Raw genomic sequence first — 18,166 nt, 5'->3', positions numbered from 1 at the left:
TTGCTATGCTGGCTGGGGAGAGGGTTTAAAGAGACAGGATAACAGCAATACAGATGTTGGGCATTTTCTGGATAGCCTGCTGTCTCACAGTGTGAGGTAAGTGTTCATCTGATTTATTACTCTTACAAAAAAAAAAAGAGTCTGTTGACAGCATTTCTGAAAAACAGTAGTTTAAACCAGAATAATAGTCTGGTTCACATATCGTGCTTAGCTATGACTTATTGACTAAGCCACCACTGGCTAAATTCACATACCACACCAAGTTATAACCAAGGTTTTGCAAATCACTGTGGCTATGACAATCATACAATGTAGTAAGCCAATACTAAATTATGTATAAATTATATTATAGCCTAGAGGTCCTCAAAGTATGGCTCACGGGCCGGATACAGCCCATCGAAACCATTAATCTGGCCAGCGCAGGACCACGAGGTTGCCCCATCCACATCGCCCCACCTACTCAACAGCCCCTACCTGCCTTCTGGAGGCTGAGGAGCAGGGGTGGGTTCTAAATTTTTTTACTACCAGTTCTGTGGATGTGGCTTATTTGGTGGGCATGGCTTGGTCATGTGACTGGTTGGGCGTGTCTTGGTGGTCATGTGACTGGGTGGGTGTGCCAACTTGATGTCACTCACGTCAAAGGTTAGGGTTAGGGTGCCTGTCCTCTCCTCGCCTCAAACGTCTCAACGAGATACAATTTCCCTATTTATTTACTACTACTGAACATCCAAAATATACTATTTAATCCTATGTATATATGCCATATGTGTACATACATATTACATAGTATAGTGTGTATAAGCACACAAAAAGATACATTATCTACTATATATACTTCACACACACACACACACACACACACCTCTTCTAAAACTATACACATTCAACCTCACTCACTACATTTGGAAAAACATACCCAGAGTCCACTTTCCGCCACACATTTAACTATAACTTCTGTACATTTAGAACATTACATACACCTTCAGATGTTCTTCCCTAACTTGCACATGACTGTTAGAGCCAAGAGAGATCATGGATTGAGTAAAATGTGGTGAAACTCACTTAACAACGCTCTTGCTTAGCAACCAAAATTTTGGACTCAATTCTGGTCATAAGTCAAGGACTATCTCTGCCTTCCTCTGTATGGCAGCCTTGTCCTAGTAAACTCCTTCTCCTTGCTGGCAATTTTCCTCTCTGTTAGAGGCACCAAAACAATCCAGATGATGTAAGGTTTCCTGCTGGAGCAGGGGATTGGACTAGATAGCCTCTAACGTCCCTTCCAGCCCTAGATTGTTGTCCTGTTTCAAAGCATCTTCTGACGCTATGTCTAGTTCCAGGGTTTGTGGTCCTTCCTTCCTCTTCTCTCTCTCTCTCTCTCCCTCTCCCCGCTTCCTTCCTCTTTCTTTTTTCTTTTTTCTTTCTCTCTTTCTCTCTCTTTTCTTTTCTTTCTTTCTTTCTTTCTTTCTTTTTTCTTTTTTCTTTCTCTTTCTCTCTCTCTCTCTCCCTTCCTCTTTCTTTATCTTTCTTTTTCTTTCTCTCTCTCTTTTCTCTCTCCCTTCCTCTTTCTTTCTTTCTTTACTTTCTTTCTTTCTTTCCTTTCTCTTTGTTTCTCTCTCTGTCTGTCTTTCTCTTTTTTCTCTCTCCTTTCCTTCCTTCTTTCTTTGTCTTTCTTTCTCTCTTTTTTCTATTTCTCTCTCTCCCCCCTCCCTCCCCTTCCTCCTGAAATGCCAACAAAACCCACCACTTTGCTCCTAAAGTGATCTAGCTCAGAGATCTCCAACAGGGGTGAAATGTAAAATTTGTTACTACCAGTTCTGTGGGCATGGCTTGACTGGGTGGGTGTGGCCAACTTTTTTTTTTAACTTTTAAAAGCATATTTTAAATGCTTAAAAACATTTAACAGAAGAGATTGTAAAAAAATGCTTTTAAAAGCCTCTGATGATCAGGCAATTCAGCTGGGATCGCCAGAGGAGCCTTTTAAAAGCATTTTTACAGCCTCTTTGGCCTAAGAGGCTGTAGAAAAAATGCTTTTAAAGGGTTCTGGCAATCCCAGCTGAGTTGCCTGATCACCAGAACCCTTTAAAAGCACTTTTTTTACAGCCTTTTTGGCTGAAGAGGCTGTAAAAAAATGATTCTAAAGAGTTCAGACGATCCCAGCTGAGCTGCACGATCATCAGAGGCTTTTTTTTTTACTTTTGAAAGCATTTTTTCGGCCGAAGAAAAAATGCTTTTAAAAGTAAAAAAAAACACCAACTCTGATGATCATGGGGCGCTCAGCTGGACATGCAGAGGACCCACACAGTGTAAGTGAGGAGTGACTGGGTGGAGGGGGACGGGGCAAGCGAGCGTCAGGTGGCTGGGGTGAGCAAGCAGAACCAGTTTGGGGGTGTGGCAAGCCAGCAATTACTAACGGTTCTCCAAACTAGCCGAAATTAGCGCTACCAGTCCTTCTGAACCGGTGCGAACTGGTAGCAGCCCACCACTGCTGAGGAGGCCAAAAACAGGACATGTGGAGGCCCCAGGAGGCTCCCCAGCCTCCAGAGAGAGAGAAAGAGGGAGGGGGGATATAGAGAGAGACACACACACACAAAGAGAAGTCCCTCACCCCTCCCCCCAAGGCAGCCACATCCCTTCCCTAGAAGCATAACAAAGTTTAATTTGTGTGTATTGTTTAATGGACTGCTAAATTGGCCACACCCATCCAGTCACATGACCACCTAGCCACACTCACCCAGTCACATGACCACTTAGCTATGTCCAATCAGCAGATCCTCCCCAACAGTCTGAGGGACCGTGAATTGGCCCCCTGTTTGAAAAGTTTGACGACCCCTGTTATGGCCCAATGCAGACATTAACACTTTCTGTCATCTTGAGGACTACCCAAAATTCATTGCACATTGAGCCCACATTCCAAACACAGTCTAATTTTTTTCTAGAGATTTGGAATTTGAAATATCTATTTTATTTCTTGACAGTACCTATTATTTTTCTTGTTTTGGCCTTATCATTCTTATACCAAGAAAAGGATGCTGCAGCCTTCTCTCACTTTGGCCTAATATATGTGAATTGAATCACAATTTTTTCAGTAGGGATTTAATGCTTTTCCTTAGAATTACTTGAATTGATCAACCCAGATCCCTTCAGACATGTTCAAACTGGGCATATATTATAATCATGCAAACAAGATTGTGAAAATGAAATAAGACAAGTGACATCAATGAAATAAATCATATGCCACTTGAATTCTTTTAAAAAAAGAAAAAGGTCAGTATAACAAGTATGACTATTTAGGGTCAGTTTATATTCTATATAAGCGGTATATAAGCCTCAGTGCTATTGACATTGTACAATTTTGGCATCGTATGAAATTACCATTAAGTAAAACATATTTATATTGTACAACAAAGCAACGAACAAAGCATAAATAAATTTAATTTCATACCCTCAGATATTTTTTTTTTTCGTAAGAAAGGAACTAAATCGAGTCGCCATGGGTGAATAGGCAGCAATATAAATTCAATAGATAGATAGATAGATAGATAGATAGATAGATAGATAGATAGATAGATAGATAGATAAATAGATGGATGGATAAAAATTGTTAGAAGGCAATAAAACTGCACCAAGTTATTGCATTCTACAATGGATTACAGCAGCAGGGAATAAAAGGCCATGATAGTTTACTAGAAAATTGCTTTTTGGTGACAATTCCTTGGAAAGATGGATATAGATTAATAGATTTCTGATAATTCCCTATAGTAAAATTAGGATTTATCCAGGTTTAAATATCTATAGAACCCTGGGAGAAATGATCTAGTCTACATCTGAGGAATGCTGTTTCAGAGGGTGAGGCCCATGGCACTGAAAACAAGGCGGACTTCCGGTTTGGCACCGTAGGTGATGGCGGTGATCTTTACGATCACCAACCTCTGGATTATGTGGAATCGCTAGGACAGCTTAAATCTGCTGCCCAGCGGTTCGGAAAACCCCCTCTTCGGGAGAAGGAGAAGGGGTGAGCTGAGGGCAGAGGTTGAATTTCCCTAAAGCCCCTGAGAAAAAAGGGGTTTGAAGGGTTAAGTTCCCTCCAGTAACCCGAAGTGCTCCAGATCCGAGGATTCTTCTGCTTTGGCGGAACCAATCACCACGACCAAACGCCGAGATTTATTTTGGACAATAAAGGATTATACCGGACAGAACGAAAGTGGGAGAACTTTAAGCAAGTAGCCAAGCCGATTCCCCGATACTTTGTAACAAGCTTGAAAACAGCAAGAAAATGGAGGCGAATTGTTAACAAGTTAACGAGTGGAAAGCGAAAGTGATACTTTCAGCGTGTGCCTCTGCAGTTGGTAATTTGCATGTTACTTGCTGCTTTAACTCTTTGCTGCCTGCTGATAGAATCTAGGGAGATTTTTTAAATACTGCTTTAAAAGACTGTGTTTCTCAGAAGTTAAGAAGATTTAAAGTGAATATTAAGTTGGAAATAAATAAATAAATAATTTTATAGAAGATGGCAGCCAAACAATTAAAGTCTACTGTAACAAAGAGCTTTGGAACTTTATCAGCTGGTGCCTCTCCAGCTCATACAGCAGAGACTAGAACATTGAATTTAGAGGCGTTACAAGAGAACTTAAAAGGCTTTATAGAAGAAAAATTTAAAGTTATAACTGATGAGATGTCTGAAATGAAAGAGCAGATATCAGAAATTCAAGTGGGAAATAAAGAAGTTAAAGAAGGATTTGTAATGGCAGTACAAAGTTTGGCAACGAATGTGATTTTATTGGAAGAGGAGGTTGAAGTAATTAAGCAACATAATTCAAAATTAGAAAATAAAATGGATGAATTTCAAAGTAAAATGGAAAAGACAGAGGATGAAATAGTTTTGATACAATACAGAAATATGGAATTTGCTCTTAGAATCCGAGGTTTGAAAGAAAATAAGGAAGAGAATTTAAGGGAAAATTTTTCTGAAGTATTTGCTGAGATATTAGCAGCTCGTCCAGCAGATGTGGCTTATCAAATTGAAAAATATATCGTGTGAATTCTTGGATAGCAAGGCAAAAAAGTTGCCAAGGGATGTTGTTATTTATTTTACAAACAGAATAGTGAGAAATCAGATTTTGCAAGCTTCATATAAGGGGAGAAGATTCAGATTGCTGGTCAAGATATCTTGATATTAAAGGAAATTCCACCAAAATGTTAAGGGCTAGGAAGGAATTTGCCTTCCTGGTGAATGAACTTAAAAACATCAGATTGAATATAGATGGGATATTCCAACTGGTATAATAGTATATTATGCAGGGAAAGTACATCGTTTCAATACGGTTGGAAAAGCAAGAGAATTTTATGTTGAGGTATTAAAAGTTGGAAGTCTTCCCCCATTGGAAGCTAGAAGAAGGGAGGCTGAAGTGAAGGAAAGAGAAGTGAAGCAGGTACAAGAACAGATTGTGATGGAAGAAGATTTATTACAAGTGTTGGAAATACCTACGACGGGTTTAGATTCAAAAGAACAAAGGCTGACTAGAGCTGCTGCTAAACGCAAGGAACAAGAGATGAAGGCACAACAACAACTGGCAACTACTACAATGGAAACAGTGGAGGAGCAAGGCCTAAAGTAAAATGTGATCTGCGGCTGGTGTTCCAAAAGTTTCCTTTGGCCGATAATGGCAATTAAACTATTATCTTGGAATGTTAATGGCCTGAATTCACCGCAGAAGAGAAGGAAAGTATTTCATTATTTGAAATAATTTAAAAATGACATTACCTGTTTACAAGAAACACATATTAGATCTTGCTAAATGTTGGAGATGCGATTGTGAAGATGCTACTTATTACCATATATGGTGGACTTGTAAAAAGTTAAAGTATTTTGGATTAAAGGCTGGTGGATCATGCAGAATATTTTGAAAAGAAGATTAAGTTTACTCCGCAGTTCTTTCTACTAGGAATAATTATGGACTATACAGCTATAGAGACTAAATTGATTTTGAACTTAATAACAGTCGCAAGACTTTTGATTGCTCAGTATTGGAAGAAAGAAGAATTACCTACAATCAAGAATGGACAAAACAAAACAACAAATGGACACTCAAAGTATCAAATCTGGCAGAGATGACAAAATCTCCGCTTACTTGAAAGACTATATACTAGAAAAATATATTTTAGAATGGAAAATGTGGATTGATTATATTTAAAATAAGTATCAGATAAAAAAATATCGAATAGCATATGAGTAAATTTAGGAAATATTTTGTATTAGATATATTTTTGAAGGAGAGGGAATTGAGAGTGTGACTAAGTGTGGTGTGACTAAAGATTATAATTTAGGAATTATTTTGGATTATGATTGTTAGTTTTGATACCCTGCATTTTGTTCTGGGAAGTCGGGGTGGGGGTGGGGGTAAGGGGAGGGAATTGGGGGTTTGGTAGAGATGGAGTGATGGTTAATGTACAGGGATTATTGAAGAAATATAATTAATGTAGGGTCGGGTCTGCATAGTTACCATTTTAGAACGGTGGGGAGGGAGAAAAGAGAGAGTAGGAGGTAGGAAAGAGGAGAAGAGGAAGGAAGAGGGATAGTAGAGGGAGAAGGAAGGTGTAGGGTGGAGGGAGGAGTGGATGTAGATAAGAGAAGGAGAGGAAGGTTTGGAAAGTAAAATAAGGTAGAAGAGGGAAGAGTGTTAAAAAGGGTGGTGGTGACTGGGCAAGCCCGACTAATTGTATATAACTGTACATTGGATGAATTATTTGATATGATTGTAAAAATAAAACTTTTTATAAAAAAAAAAAAATTGTTAGAAGGCAATAAAACTGCACCAAGTTATTGCATTCTACAATGGATTACAGCAGCAGGGAATAAAAGGCCATGATAGTTTACTAGAAAATTGCTTTTTGGTGACAATTCCTTGGAAAGATGGATATAGATTAATAGATTTCTGATAATTCCCTATAGTAAAATTAGGATTTATCCAGGTTTAAATATCTATAGAACCCTGGGAGAAATGATCTAGTCTACATCTGAGGAATGCTGTTTCAGAGGGTGAGGCCCATGGCACTGAAAACATGTTTGTTCAGTCCTATAAGATGACAACATTTAATAGAAAGGACACACTAACCTGCCTGAATATACCAGGCAAGCAGAAACAATGAGAGTAAGATTGTCCTTCAGATAACCAGGTCGTAAGTCACAAATGGCTTTAATAACAGAAAAGATAACAACCAGCCTCTTGAGTTGCACCTGGAAGCTAACTGGCAACCATTGTGGTTTAGGTAGCAATAGCGACACTGAGCAAAACAAGAAGTGCCAATTACCGTTTATTTTGAACCAGCTGTAGCTTCCAGATGGTCTTCAAGGGCACCCCCATGTAGAATGCATCGCAGTAGTCTAATCATGAGGTGTCTATGCCATGAATGACTATCAAATATGTCCTCTTTCTTATTTATAAATGGTTTTCTATTAGCAAAGTTGTTCTGTCAAGTATAAAAAGAAGCTTGGTCCTTATCTTCTGATAAGGCATAAAGACCCTCAGCCATGTATCACCTTTCAAGATATGAGCAAAAAGATAGTCGGGGTGGGTGGGTGATGGCTGGGGGCAGGGAGAGGACTTTGCCGAAACTGATGACCAACTTTTTTGCCAACCCACAAAGCATTCCAGGGAGAACAGGGAAGGCAGCTCCTATACACAAGCCACCATCGAGTTAATAATAACCCAGGAAGGTTAATCAACAGTTTCTCAGAGCTTTTAGGAGCTACAAAAGCCGCAGCCTGTGAATCAGCAAACCAATGTGGTTATTAGAGGGGGTGCACTAGTAAGGGAGGAGAATAAATTATAGAGCTGCAGAAGGGGCTACAACAATTCTAGATGGAAGGCTACTTTCCTCCCACATTAAAGTAGATTGAAACTTGTATTGCTCATCATTGCAGGCAGTGTCCACTGTGACAATAATGTGTTATGCAGAAGTTCCTGGTAGTGCAATAATCCACATAAAACTACTAATGCGAGCAAAGAGGTGTAGAAAGCTACCATCTGCATTTTTTGCAGGGCTGACCTCTCAGGCCCTTAGATTTGATTCCTGTTCAAAGAGAATTTTTTCTCCCTCAATAAGGTGATGGTGCACTAGTTTTGCATCTAACCTCGGAACTAATGCTGCAGAGATTGCTGGATCATGCACACAAGCAGGGCATGTTTGTATGGGGAACTGCTGCTACTTTTTAAAATTACTTTTTATTTTTTTTTAAAAAATTACAGAATAAAAATTAAGAGAAAAAGAATAAGTGATGAGACAAGAATAAATAAATGAAAGAGAAGAGAAAAGAAAAAAGAGAAAGAAAAAATACAAAAAGCACTCTACATCAGCGGTCACCAACTGATGGTCCGTGGACCACTGGTGGTCCGTGAGAAAATTTTGGTGGTCTTCAGAAAAATTATTTTCATTTTTTATATTGCACTAAATCAGGGGTCCTCAAACTACGGACTCTTTCTCATGGTGGCTGCTTAGTTCCAACAACTGCTACCTGTTGGGGCCCTAAGGAGCCTGAGCGGGCAGGCAAGGAGTGGCTGGGAAGGGAGGGGCGAGTACAGGCTGGTGAGGCACCCCTTGACATGAATGGCATTGAATTGGCCACGCCCACCCAGTCACATGACCGCGTAGCCACGCCTACCCAGTCGGTCATTAGGCAGGTCATATTAGTGGTCTGCGGGATTGAAAATTATGAATTTAGTGGTCCTTGAGGTCCGAAAGGTTGGTGACTACTGCTCTACATGGAGCTACCCGTGAAAAGTACCTGGAAGCTACTGCAGAATGCAGCTACGTAAGCAATCTTAGGCACCCAAAAGACAGCACATGTAACACCTCTGTTGCACAAGCTGCATTGGGTGCTGGTTTGCTTCTGTGTCCAATGCAAAGTGTTGGTTATGATCTTTAAAGCACTAGATGGCATGGGGCCAATTTACCTGTGGAGCCATGTTCACCCCATTACATCGGCCCATCCCACTCAGTCAGGTAGGTATGTTGTGGACCTGATCATTTGAACAATTCTGACTGGCCAAGTGTAGGAAGAGAGCCCCAGCTTTTGGAACATTCTGCCCCCAGTGGTGAGGCAGGTCCCCACTTTCCTGGCCTCTTGTAAATGTCAAAAGACCTGACTAGGTCAACTTGCTTGAGCCCTTCAGGGGATGCATGCAGCCATGGGGCTGGTTAGCGCTCTGAAGCCCCTTCCCCACCTTTTAAATTTTATTCTTATTTTTAACAGTTTTATATTATAATATTTAAACATGCCCAGAATTACTCTATGAGGGTGATAAAACCTGTATAAATAAATAACTAAATAGAACATTAGATCATCTCTGCAGTAGTTATAAATGTATTCAAATATATTCTCTAGAAATGCTCCCTTTTTGGCATTCGGTACTGAAAAAGTTCACCATCACTGCTCTAGAGTTAATGGTGCTTCTTTGTAAAAAAAAAAAAAAAAAAGTTCTTTGCTGGGGTTAGCCAGAACAGCTTCAAAGGATTTTCAAAACAATTTAGTCTTCCCTTGTGAACTTTATTTCTCTCTATCAAAAATAACATATGAGGACCCAAACTCAAATATGACAGTGTAAAAATTTTGTGCAAGGAAGTGGGAGTTATCTACGCAGACTTTTTGCTATGTGAAAGAAGGCTGATTAGAAGGTTTGGTCATGTCTTGTCTTGCTATTTTTATAGTAAGCTCTTTGGGGTGAAGACAGTCTGCTTCTAGCTTTGCAGATTTTCCACTGTATTAGATGAAGAACAGCCTGATGAGGTGTGAGAGAATCATACCAGCTTTTTCCAACACTATGTTGTAGTAGTAGATAGAAGATTTTATTGGATTCAGGTTTTCCTGTATTTGTCTTTTGGAAAATACAGATAAAAGAGCGTAGAGTTCCTGGAAAAGGAAGTGATTTTGTTTTAGCTGTTGTCAGGCCACCAACACATTTCAAGCAGCACTTCTTTTTTACTGCATGCACTGTGCAAAAGCTGGCTGCACCATCTATCTATCTATCTATCTATCTATCTATCTATCTATCTATCTATCTATCTATCTATCCATCCATCCATCCATCCATCCATCCATCCATCCACCCACCCACCCACCCACCCACCCATCATCTATGCAGTTCATTCAGCCTTCACAATGGCAAAGTACAGGATAACCTCCAACTTCTTTTTGCACAAATAGAGACCAGGTGGTGAGGGGAACATTGCACACTAGTCTTTGTTTAGTTTTAATACTACCAGACACTTTAAATTAAAGCCACAAAAAGGGGACAACCTAGAAATGCAGATTCCACTCACAGTCCAAAATAGGATGTGTTTGGTCTTCTGCTCCTAGCCAATGTACACAGTTCTGTATCCTATCACCTGCCTGTCATGACACCGTGGCCAGTATCCAATTATCTGAGACAGCACATTTGGTCTAATTTTACTTTCTTTGAGAGTGTGGCAACTGCCAGAGTGACATCATCATTTCTTTGATTTGGCATTCATACACAGGAGAAAGAAACCCACTCTTCCATTCATTCTTGTTAGCAAAGAATTATACAAGCACAATTCATTTGCGATTTGGCACTCTCGCTGCTGAGAGCTAGTTTGGTACAGTGGTTAAGATACTGGACAAGGAGTGAAAAACAGGAGATACTTATCTTGGATATGAAAGCCAAGTGTGTGACAGCCAATCACTCTTCTCAGTCCAATGAAAAAAAGGCAGTAACAAACCACTTTTGAAAATGCTGCCAAGAAAATTGCATAGACTTTTCAAAATAGTTGTCAGGAAAAGGCATAATATGTATATATGTACATATGTACGTACGTACGTACGTACGTACGCATGTGTGTGTGTGTATGTGTGTGTATATATATATATATATATATATATATATATATATATATATATATATATATATATATATATATATATATATATATATATGAGGTTTACGCGGGTGTTTGTATGTAGGTCTTTGGTTATTTGATTTTCTCCGTAAAATTGAGTGTCTTGGCGACGTTTGACGAAGTCTCATTCGTCATCTTCAGGCTGGTGTTTACAGCTTTGTGCTCACATGCTTTCCCTGAAGATGACGAATGAGACTTCGTTGAAATGTCGCCAAGATACTTCCAATTTTATGCGGGAGAAAACCCGAATAACCAAAGATATACACATTCATATATATTTATATATATATATGAATGTGTATATGTAATTGTAATTACATATTGTAATTGTGTCCTTAGGGCAGTGCTTCTCAAATAGTGGGGCGGGCCCCCCAGGGGGGGCGCGAGGCTCCGTAAAGGGGGGCGCGTTTGACCTCGGCAAACACTGTCATAACAAGCTAAGCCCGTGTTTACAGTCGCGCGGGGGGGCGCGAAAAATGTTTTCTTCTTCCTAGGGGGGCATGACAGAAAATAATTGAGAAGCACTGCCTTAGGGTAAACATAGGTTTCAACCCATTTAGTATATAAAATTATTTCCCTTTACATTTAACTAAGATATTTAACTATATTCTTTAACTAAGAGAGGTTAACAATGTTAATACACTTCATTTCTTTTGCATTGCTGTAAAGATATTGCTGATAATTCCTTAAGGAATGCGGGCATTAGCTATTCTGAAGTTCTGTGTAAATCTTCAGAAAGCAGTATTTAGCATTTTTGCCTTTAACCCTTACATATTTTCCTAGATCAGTCTTGTAAAATGGAGGAATGGAGCAGTGGAAAACACTGTCTGATTTAAGCATGTTGAATACAGATTTAACTGGATATTTTTGTATTGGATCGGAAATTAATATTTGGGGCACTCTTTTCTATTTCTTATTTGGCAATTGGAGATTTTGACCATTATTCGCCAGTATCTAATAAAATGAATCCTAGCAGTGCATTCTATATTACTTATTTTATGCCTAGACAGATGTCACTGAGCAAAATAGCACTGGGCTTCCTTTCTTATGCTACCATACACCCACTTATTTAAAAATAATTATATTAAATAGCATCCTCTTTCAGAGAAACAAAACTTGTACACATTTTGATATGCATAGCTGTGTGTGTTGAATTCAAGAGCCAGCTCTGACTTTAGAAGTTAATTCCACTTTTCCCAAAAAGAAATCTGCTCAGAAATAGAATTAGATATTACCTTTTTGAATTTGTCATTTTGTCAATTGAGCTGTATGAACAGACTCTTCCTCAATCCCTATCTGATCAGCCTTGCTTTAAAAGCAAGTACTGCAAAATTTTCCAGGTTTGTCTCTCTGGATTCTGTCCGCTTATTCAGAGCACAGATTGCATAATGGTCTGCAAATTTCCTGTTTATGTTCATTTAAATGTGCAAAACTATTTAGAACCAACAGCAAGCAGAGTTAATAAATCTCCACTGGTCACATGGAAAGAACAGATGTGAAGAACAAATGCTGTGTGTTATATTGGCTGTGTAGATATCAGGAAAAAAAAATTTTAACACCCGGCAAATGGTTGAAGGTGTAATTAGGGCAGCCAATAGCAAATGGCCAGTAAATTTCAAACAATGCCAAAACCAATGAAGAGCTGTTTATGTCAGCTGCTTTGTTGTTACTAAGGTAAATGCTTTTGAGGCCTACCTATGGGAATTTTTTGTCTGTTGTATTTCAGGTAACAATATCTGTACCACAAGAGGAGCAAATTCATGTCAACAGTGCCTGACTGTAAATCCACGTTGTGGTTGGTGCTCCCAGGTGGTGAGTCAAAACTAAATCTATACTATAGCATAATAAGCACTTGTCATGAAATACTTAAAGGACAAGTAGTTTATTTTTTTGTATACAGAGCAAAACAGACACAAGAGCTTTGAATTCTATCCTAGATGTTCTGATGCTACCAGGAACAAAGCAGGGTGTAGCCAAGTTTGAGAAATGCTGTCCTATTGCCTTTGCCTCAGATTCTTTTATGGAGGAAAAAGCGCCAAAGAAAGAGTGAGGAAATATGAGAGAGTTACTGGTGAATTATTGCACCATAGACCTCTGATAAAAGTATGAGTTTCAGGCAGGTTGTTGCACAATAAAAACCTTTTATGGAAGCATGCCCAGATTCAACCATCTGTAGTGAAATCTGTTGACCGACTGTGTAGTTAATTGTATATTTAAGAAACAGAGTAACAGATAAAACCCACAGGAAAGAGAAGCCAGATAAAAAACATTGGGCAGATTACAATCTTCAAATGCTGTTGGAGAGTTACCATACAAGGCCTCTGGCAGTATTTCTAAGTGACATCTCAGAAAGCTTTTATTTCAGATGCTTAGAGTTTGTGGTAGAATGTATTTCATCAATATTGGTTCTGAATCAACCATAATTGGTAGTCTTTGCTAATAGTTATTCATGCCCAGGTCACTACTTGAATGGACTATTGTAATACATTCTAAATGGGGTTGCCCTTGAAGATTATCTGGAAGGTTCAATTGGTACAAAATGCAGCAGAGCAGACAGTTATGGGCACCTCTAAAGTGGCACATGTCTGTGAACTGCATTGGTTGCCAGTTTGCTATTGAGTGCAATTCAAGATGCTGGTTTTGACATTTAAAGCTCTACATCACCCCAGAGTCAACGTATTTAAGGAACAGCTTCTTCCTGATTATATGTACCAATCCCAACAAGTCAGACGGAAAGAGCATGTTACATGTCCTATCTACTAAGGAATTCCATTTGATGGGACTCAGGATGCCTGCCTTTTCTGACATGGCATCCGTACTTTGGAACATCACTCCCCCTCAAGGTCAAATTAGACCTTACAGATATGTCTTAAGATGTGGCTTTTTCAGGAGACATGAGGATCCTTTGGGAAACAGGATGAGATGGTTTTATTATGTTTGAATTTTTAATACAGACATTAAAACAACGTTATATGCATGTTTCTTGTTTTTTGTGCTGATTTCAAGATGCATTCTAATTGTTTTGATTAATGTGGATCACCTAGACAATACTTGGACATCAATAGCTACATAAATTTGATAAATAAATAAATTCACATGTAGAACCTAGCCATTTTCCTTTCCATTATAGCACAGCTGATATATATAGTGACCTTACAACACTGTTCATTAGCTAGTGTTTCTATATTGTTAATCAATCTGGAATGTACCATTTTACCAATATCTTTCATTATTTTTCAGCTAAAAGATAAAATATTATTTCAGCCATACTTACCATATATTAATATATTTGTGTACTTGTGTACAGAAATTCCTGGTCTTTGTTCCACTTACCAATCTTCTTGCTCTTTTGATTAAAGTATTTCATTCATCAATACAACATTTTTCAAATCACCCAAGCATCCAGATTTTACCTTCCTTTTCCTTACACTGTGTCAATTTAACAAGCTGCAGTAACAAATTAGTTGCAACCGTTTTGTAGTTTGCAGTGGAAGAATTATGGTTGAATAACTCTTAGAAATACATGGTAAAGGAGTAAAATGCTACATGTAAAAAAATAATCATGAATTAATTAGGGCATCTTTCGGAAACTTCACAAATGTATTTCTTTTAAATCATGAAAACCCAATTAACAGTGGAATCCTCTTAGAGTATTTAAAGAATGTTTTTCCATGGCTGTTAAATCCCAAGAAGCAAGGCCTTTTGGTTCCAACCTGCCAGGAATAGGAGAAGATTTTAAAAGAGAAGAAAAATGCCCCTCTACCCATTTTTCTAGAGCCTTTTGATTCTGTTCCCATAATTTTTTTCAGTTTAAAAAATATATCTTCTCACTGAAAGTTTCTTTATTGCTTGAATAATTGTAAGTTGCTTCACCAAGTAGCTTTATTTTTGTTTTCGATCCAAGATTAAACACCATGGAATAAAATCTCAATGATATTGTACAGAACACAGAGTTGGAAGAGCACTTGGCAAGCATATCCCACTAGTGAGATATTAAAAGAATCGTACACAATGACCCCTAAAATGCATTCATCCTTTATGAACAGGCTAGAAAACATAGGCAATTTTAGAAGCCACTAGTGAACTCCAAAGAGCTGTTTGGTATCATTTGGGAGGCAAAAATTGCATTTCTTAATGTTTTTTCATCACTGAGAAGTAATCAGGCAACCTTGGTATTTACCATACAATTTTCCTTTCTGTGAATACGTGCATTTTCTGGTTCTATCTCCTGGTGTAAGGCTTGATAAATTACTAAATGATAACCCAAATAAAGAAAGTTTATGGTCTCATAATCTCTGGAAAATCTTTAAAACTCTATAAAGACAAGATTACATGGACAATTCTAAAGAGAGCAGTATCTGTGCCTGCTGATATATCAACAAAGAAGACCCAGTCATTTTATATTAATAAGTATAATTGATAGATTCCATAAATTTGAAATGTACTGCTGTCTACCCTGGAAACCTCACAATTTAATCTTAAAACTATAGATTTCTGAATAATAAATGTGGAAATGAATTGCAATTTCCTTGTGGATGGAGGATGACAATATGTAAACCAAATATGAAGTGAGGAGTATGTAGCATCATTAATTAGGAGTCTAGCTAAAAGATAGGAGTTTTCCAGGCCAAGGCTCAGTCCAGGCTGCCATCTCTCAGACTTGCAGCAGATCTGAGGTTTTTGCTACAGAATGAATCATATCCAAGAGCATATGTAAAGGAATTTAGAAGTGACTTGTGGAAGTTATGAAAGAATCATCGAGGGGACTTGGGGGAAGTGATTCGAAGTCCACAGACTGAGGCACATGAGAGAAAGAAGCTCAAAATAACCTCACCTTGATTTTGTTTAGCATAAGATGAGACAAATAAAAAGTTTGTCAGACTTTTAAAATTCTGTTATTATACATGGCAGCAATAAAGTACAATCCTACTGTTTTTTCTTGTCCTGGCCTATCTTGAAAGCATGATCTTGCATGAGTTTCCTCAGCCTGGAAATATAACCTGCGATTAAGTCATCTCTTAGACAGAATAGCAGAATGAGAAACAAAAATGGTACACAGAATAAACCTTAATTCTCTGCTTATACCTTGTTGTCCTCTTGTAGGTCCTAAGATATTGAAAATCAGATCATTACATTCATCTCACCAACAGTTTTAGAATTTAAATCTCTTTCTTAGTAGAGAGTTAGTAGGAAAAGAAATAAAATTTTAAGCTCATCATCTTTATTTTGAAGTACCAGTCTTACCTGGACTCTTTCCCTGATCATAGCATCCTCTAAATCAGGGTAGGGAATGATGGTCCTTTTATGATTTGTGGACTTCAACTCCCAGAGTTCTGGCTCAGGAATTCTGGGAGTTGAAGTCCACAAGTCATAAAGGGGCCATCGTTCCCTAAAAAGGTAAAGGTTCCCCTCGCACATACGTGCTAGTCGTTGCCGACTCTAGGGGGCAGTGCTCATCTCCGTTTCAAAGCCGAAGAGCCAGTGCTGTCCGAAGACGTCTCCGTGGTCATGTGGCTAGCATGACTCAACGCCAAAGGCACACAGAACGCTGTTACCTTCCCACCAAGGTGGTCCCTATTTTTTCTACTTGCATTTTTACTTGCTTTCGAAACTGCTAGGTTGGCAGAAGCTGGGACAAGTAACGGGAGCTCACCCTGTTACATGGCAGCTCTAGGGATTCGAACCGCTGAGCTGCTGACCTTTTGATCGACAAGCTCAACGTCCTAGCCCCTGAGCCACCGCGTCCCTACCTCTGCTCTAAATGCTCAGCACAGCTAGCATCCATGGCTATAATGAGGTATATCTCTATCCATGTCTGTCTGTCATCTAATCCACTAATCCTCTGGCTAGCGGAATGGGCAGCATATAAATTTAATAAATAAATACATCCTCACTGTCCTGCTGCCCCATTGATGGAATGAATAAGGAAGCAGGAATGGCTGCTGTTGCTCTGCACTCCGCCGCCTTCGACATGACTTGAGTTTAACTCATAGAATCATCTGTTACAATGTTCTTCCTGTTGAAGACTACTTCAGCTTCAATCACAACAATACACGAGCACACAATAGATTTAAGCTTAATGTGAATCGCTCCAATCTTGATTGCAGAAAATATGATTTCAGTAACAGAGTTGTTAATGCCTGGAATGCACTACCAGACTCTGTAGTCTCTTCCCCAAATCCCCAAAGCTTTAACCAAAGACTATCTACTATTGACCTCACCCCATTCCTAAGAGGTCTGTAAGGGGCGTGCATAAGAGCACCAACGTGCCTACCATTCCTGTCCTAATGTTCCCTTTGATTGTATCCAATTTCGTATAGTTATTACATACTTATGATTATATTTATGCTTATATATCGTATAGTTATTTCATGCTTATGCTTATATATACTGTTGTGACAAATAAATAAATAAGTAAATAAATACTCCTCTCATTGCAAAGCACCTCCAGGTGCATTTTCCTGCTGAAATTTTAAATTACTCTTCTACCTTCCTATATGTCGCCTTGAATGTCCATCCATTTTGGTGATACACAGTTTTGTTACAGACTATGCCCAGAAGATCACTGGCTATTTCCCAGAAACAGGAATGTCACCTCAAGTGAATCAATAGCCACCACACTCTCTGATGTTTTTTAGAACTTCCTTTAGAAAGAATGCTGTAATAACACAATGGCTATATGTTTGCCATACATATAGAAGATTGCTGGCTTGGGACTCATCAGAGACATTTTTTGCTTAATTATTACATCTTTCTCTGAATTAGGTACTCTTTTTTGGGCTTTTGTTAAATTAAATACAGAGATGCATTGTTTCATCTTTAAATGTAATAATTAAAAATGTTTCTGCTGGGTTCCAAGCCATCAACATTCTATGTGAAAGGCAAACATACAGCCACTGATATAGCAGAACTCTTACTTTAAAACTGGTTTCTTGTGCTTTATGCATGTGCATTTTGGTGGTTTAACTTCATATACATAAATAAGTTTAACTTTGTACATTTGTGTATATATAAATAAAAATACAAATTATATGCTCCGGCCCCCCAGTCCTCACTCGTTCCCCAGATGGTCAAGACCCTCAGAGCTTGGGTCTTCGGCTGATGCTTTGCAATGTCCGGTCCGTGGTTAACAAGGCTCCCCTGATTTGTGACCTTATTCAGGGGGAGTCCGCGGACCTTATGGGCATTACGGAGACCTGGTTGGGCACAGAAGGGGGTGTACCCCTTGTCGAACTGTGCCCTCCGGGTTTCC

At 38.8% G+C, this 18,166-nt stretch overlaps 1 protein-coding gene across 3 annotated transcripts in view; it reads left to right on the top strand.

Annotated features, from left to right (window-relative positions):
- The window catches only part of ITGB3 (integrin subunit beta 3), a 91,855-nt gene that overhangs the window by 13,119 nt on the left and 60,570 nt on the right, over window positions 1–18,166 (top strand). For 2 of the 3 annotated variants that reach the window (XM_058182088.1, XM_058182087.1), the window contains exon 2: window positions 12,641–12,726. The exons of the other annotated variant lie outside the window; for it this stretch is intronic. In XM_058182088.1, the coding sequence (XP_058038071.1) occupies window positions 12,641–12,726 (86 nt within the window). The remainder of the gene's footprint in view (window positions 1–12,640; window positions 12,727–18,166) is intronic. 3 annotated transcript variants of the gene reach the window in all.

Source organism: Ahaetulla prasina, chromosome 4, assembly GCF_028640845.1.
Source record: "Ahaetulla prasina isolate Xishuangbanna chromosome 4, ASM2864084v1, whole genome shotgun sequence".
NCBI classification, from domain to species: Eukaryota; Metazoa; Chordata; class Lepidosauria; order Squamata; family Colubridae; genus Ahaetulla; species Ahaetulla prasina.
The sequence above is the reverse complement of the archived record's forward strand: the minus strand, read 5'-3'. Positions and strand labels throughout refer to the sequence as shown.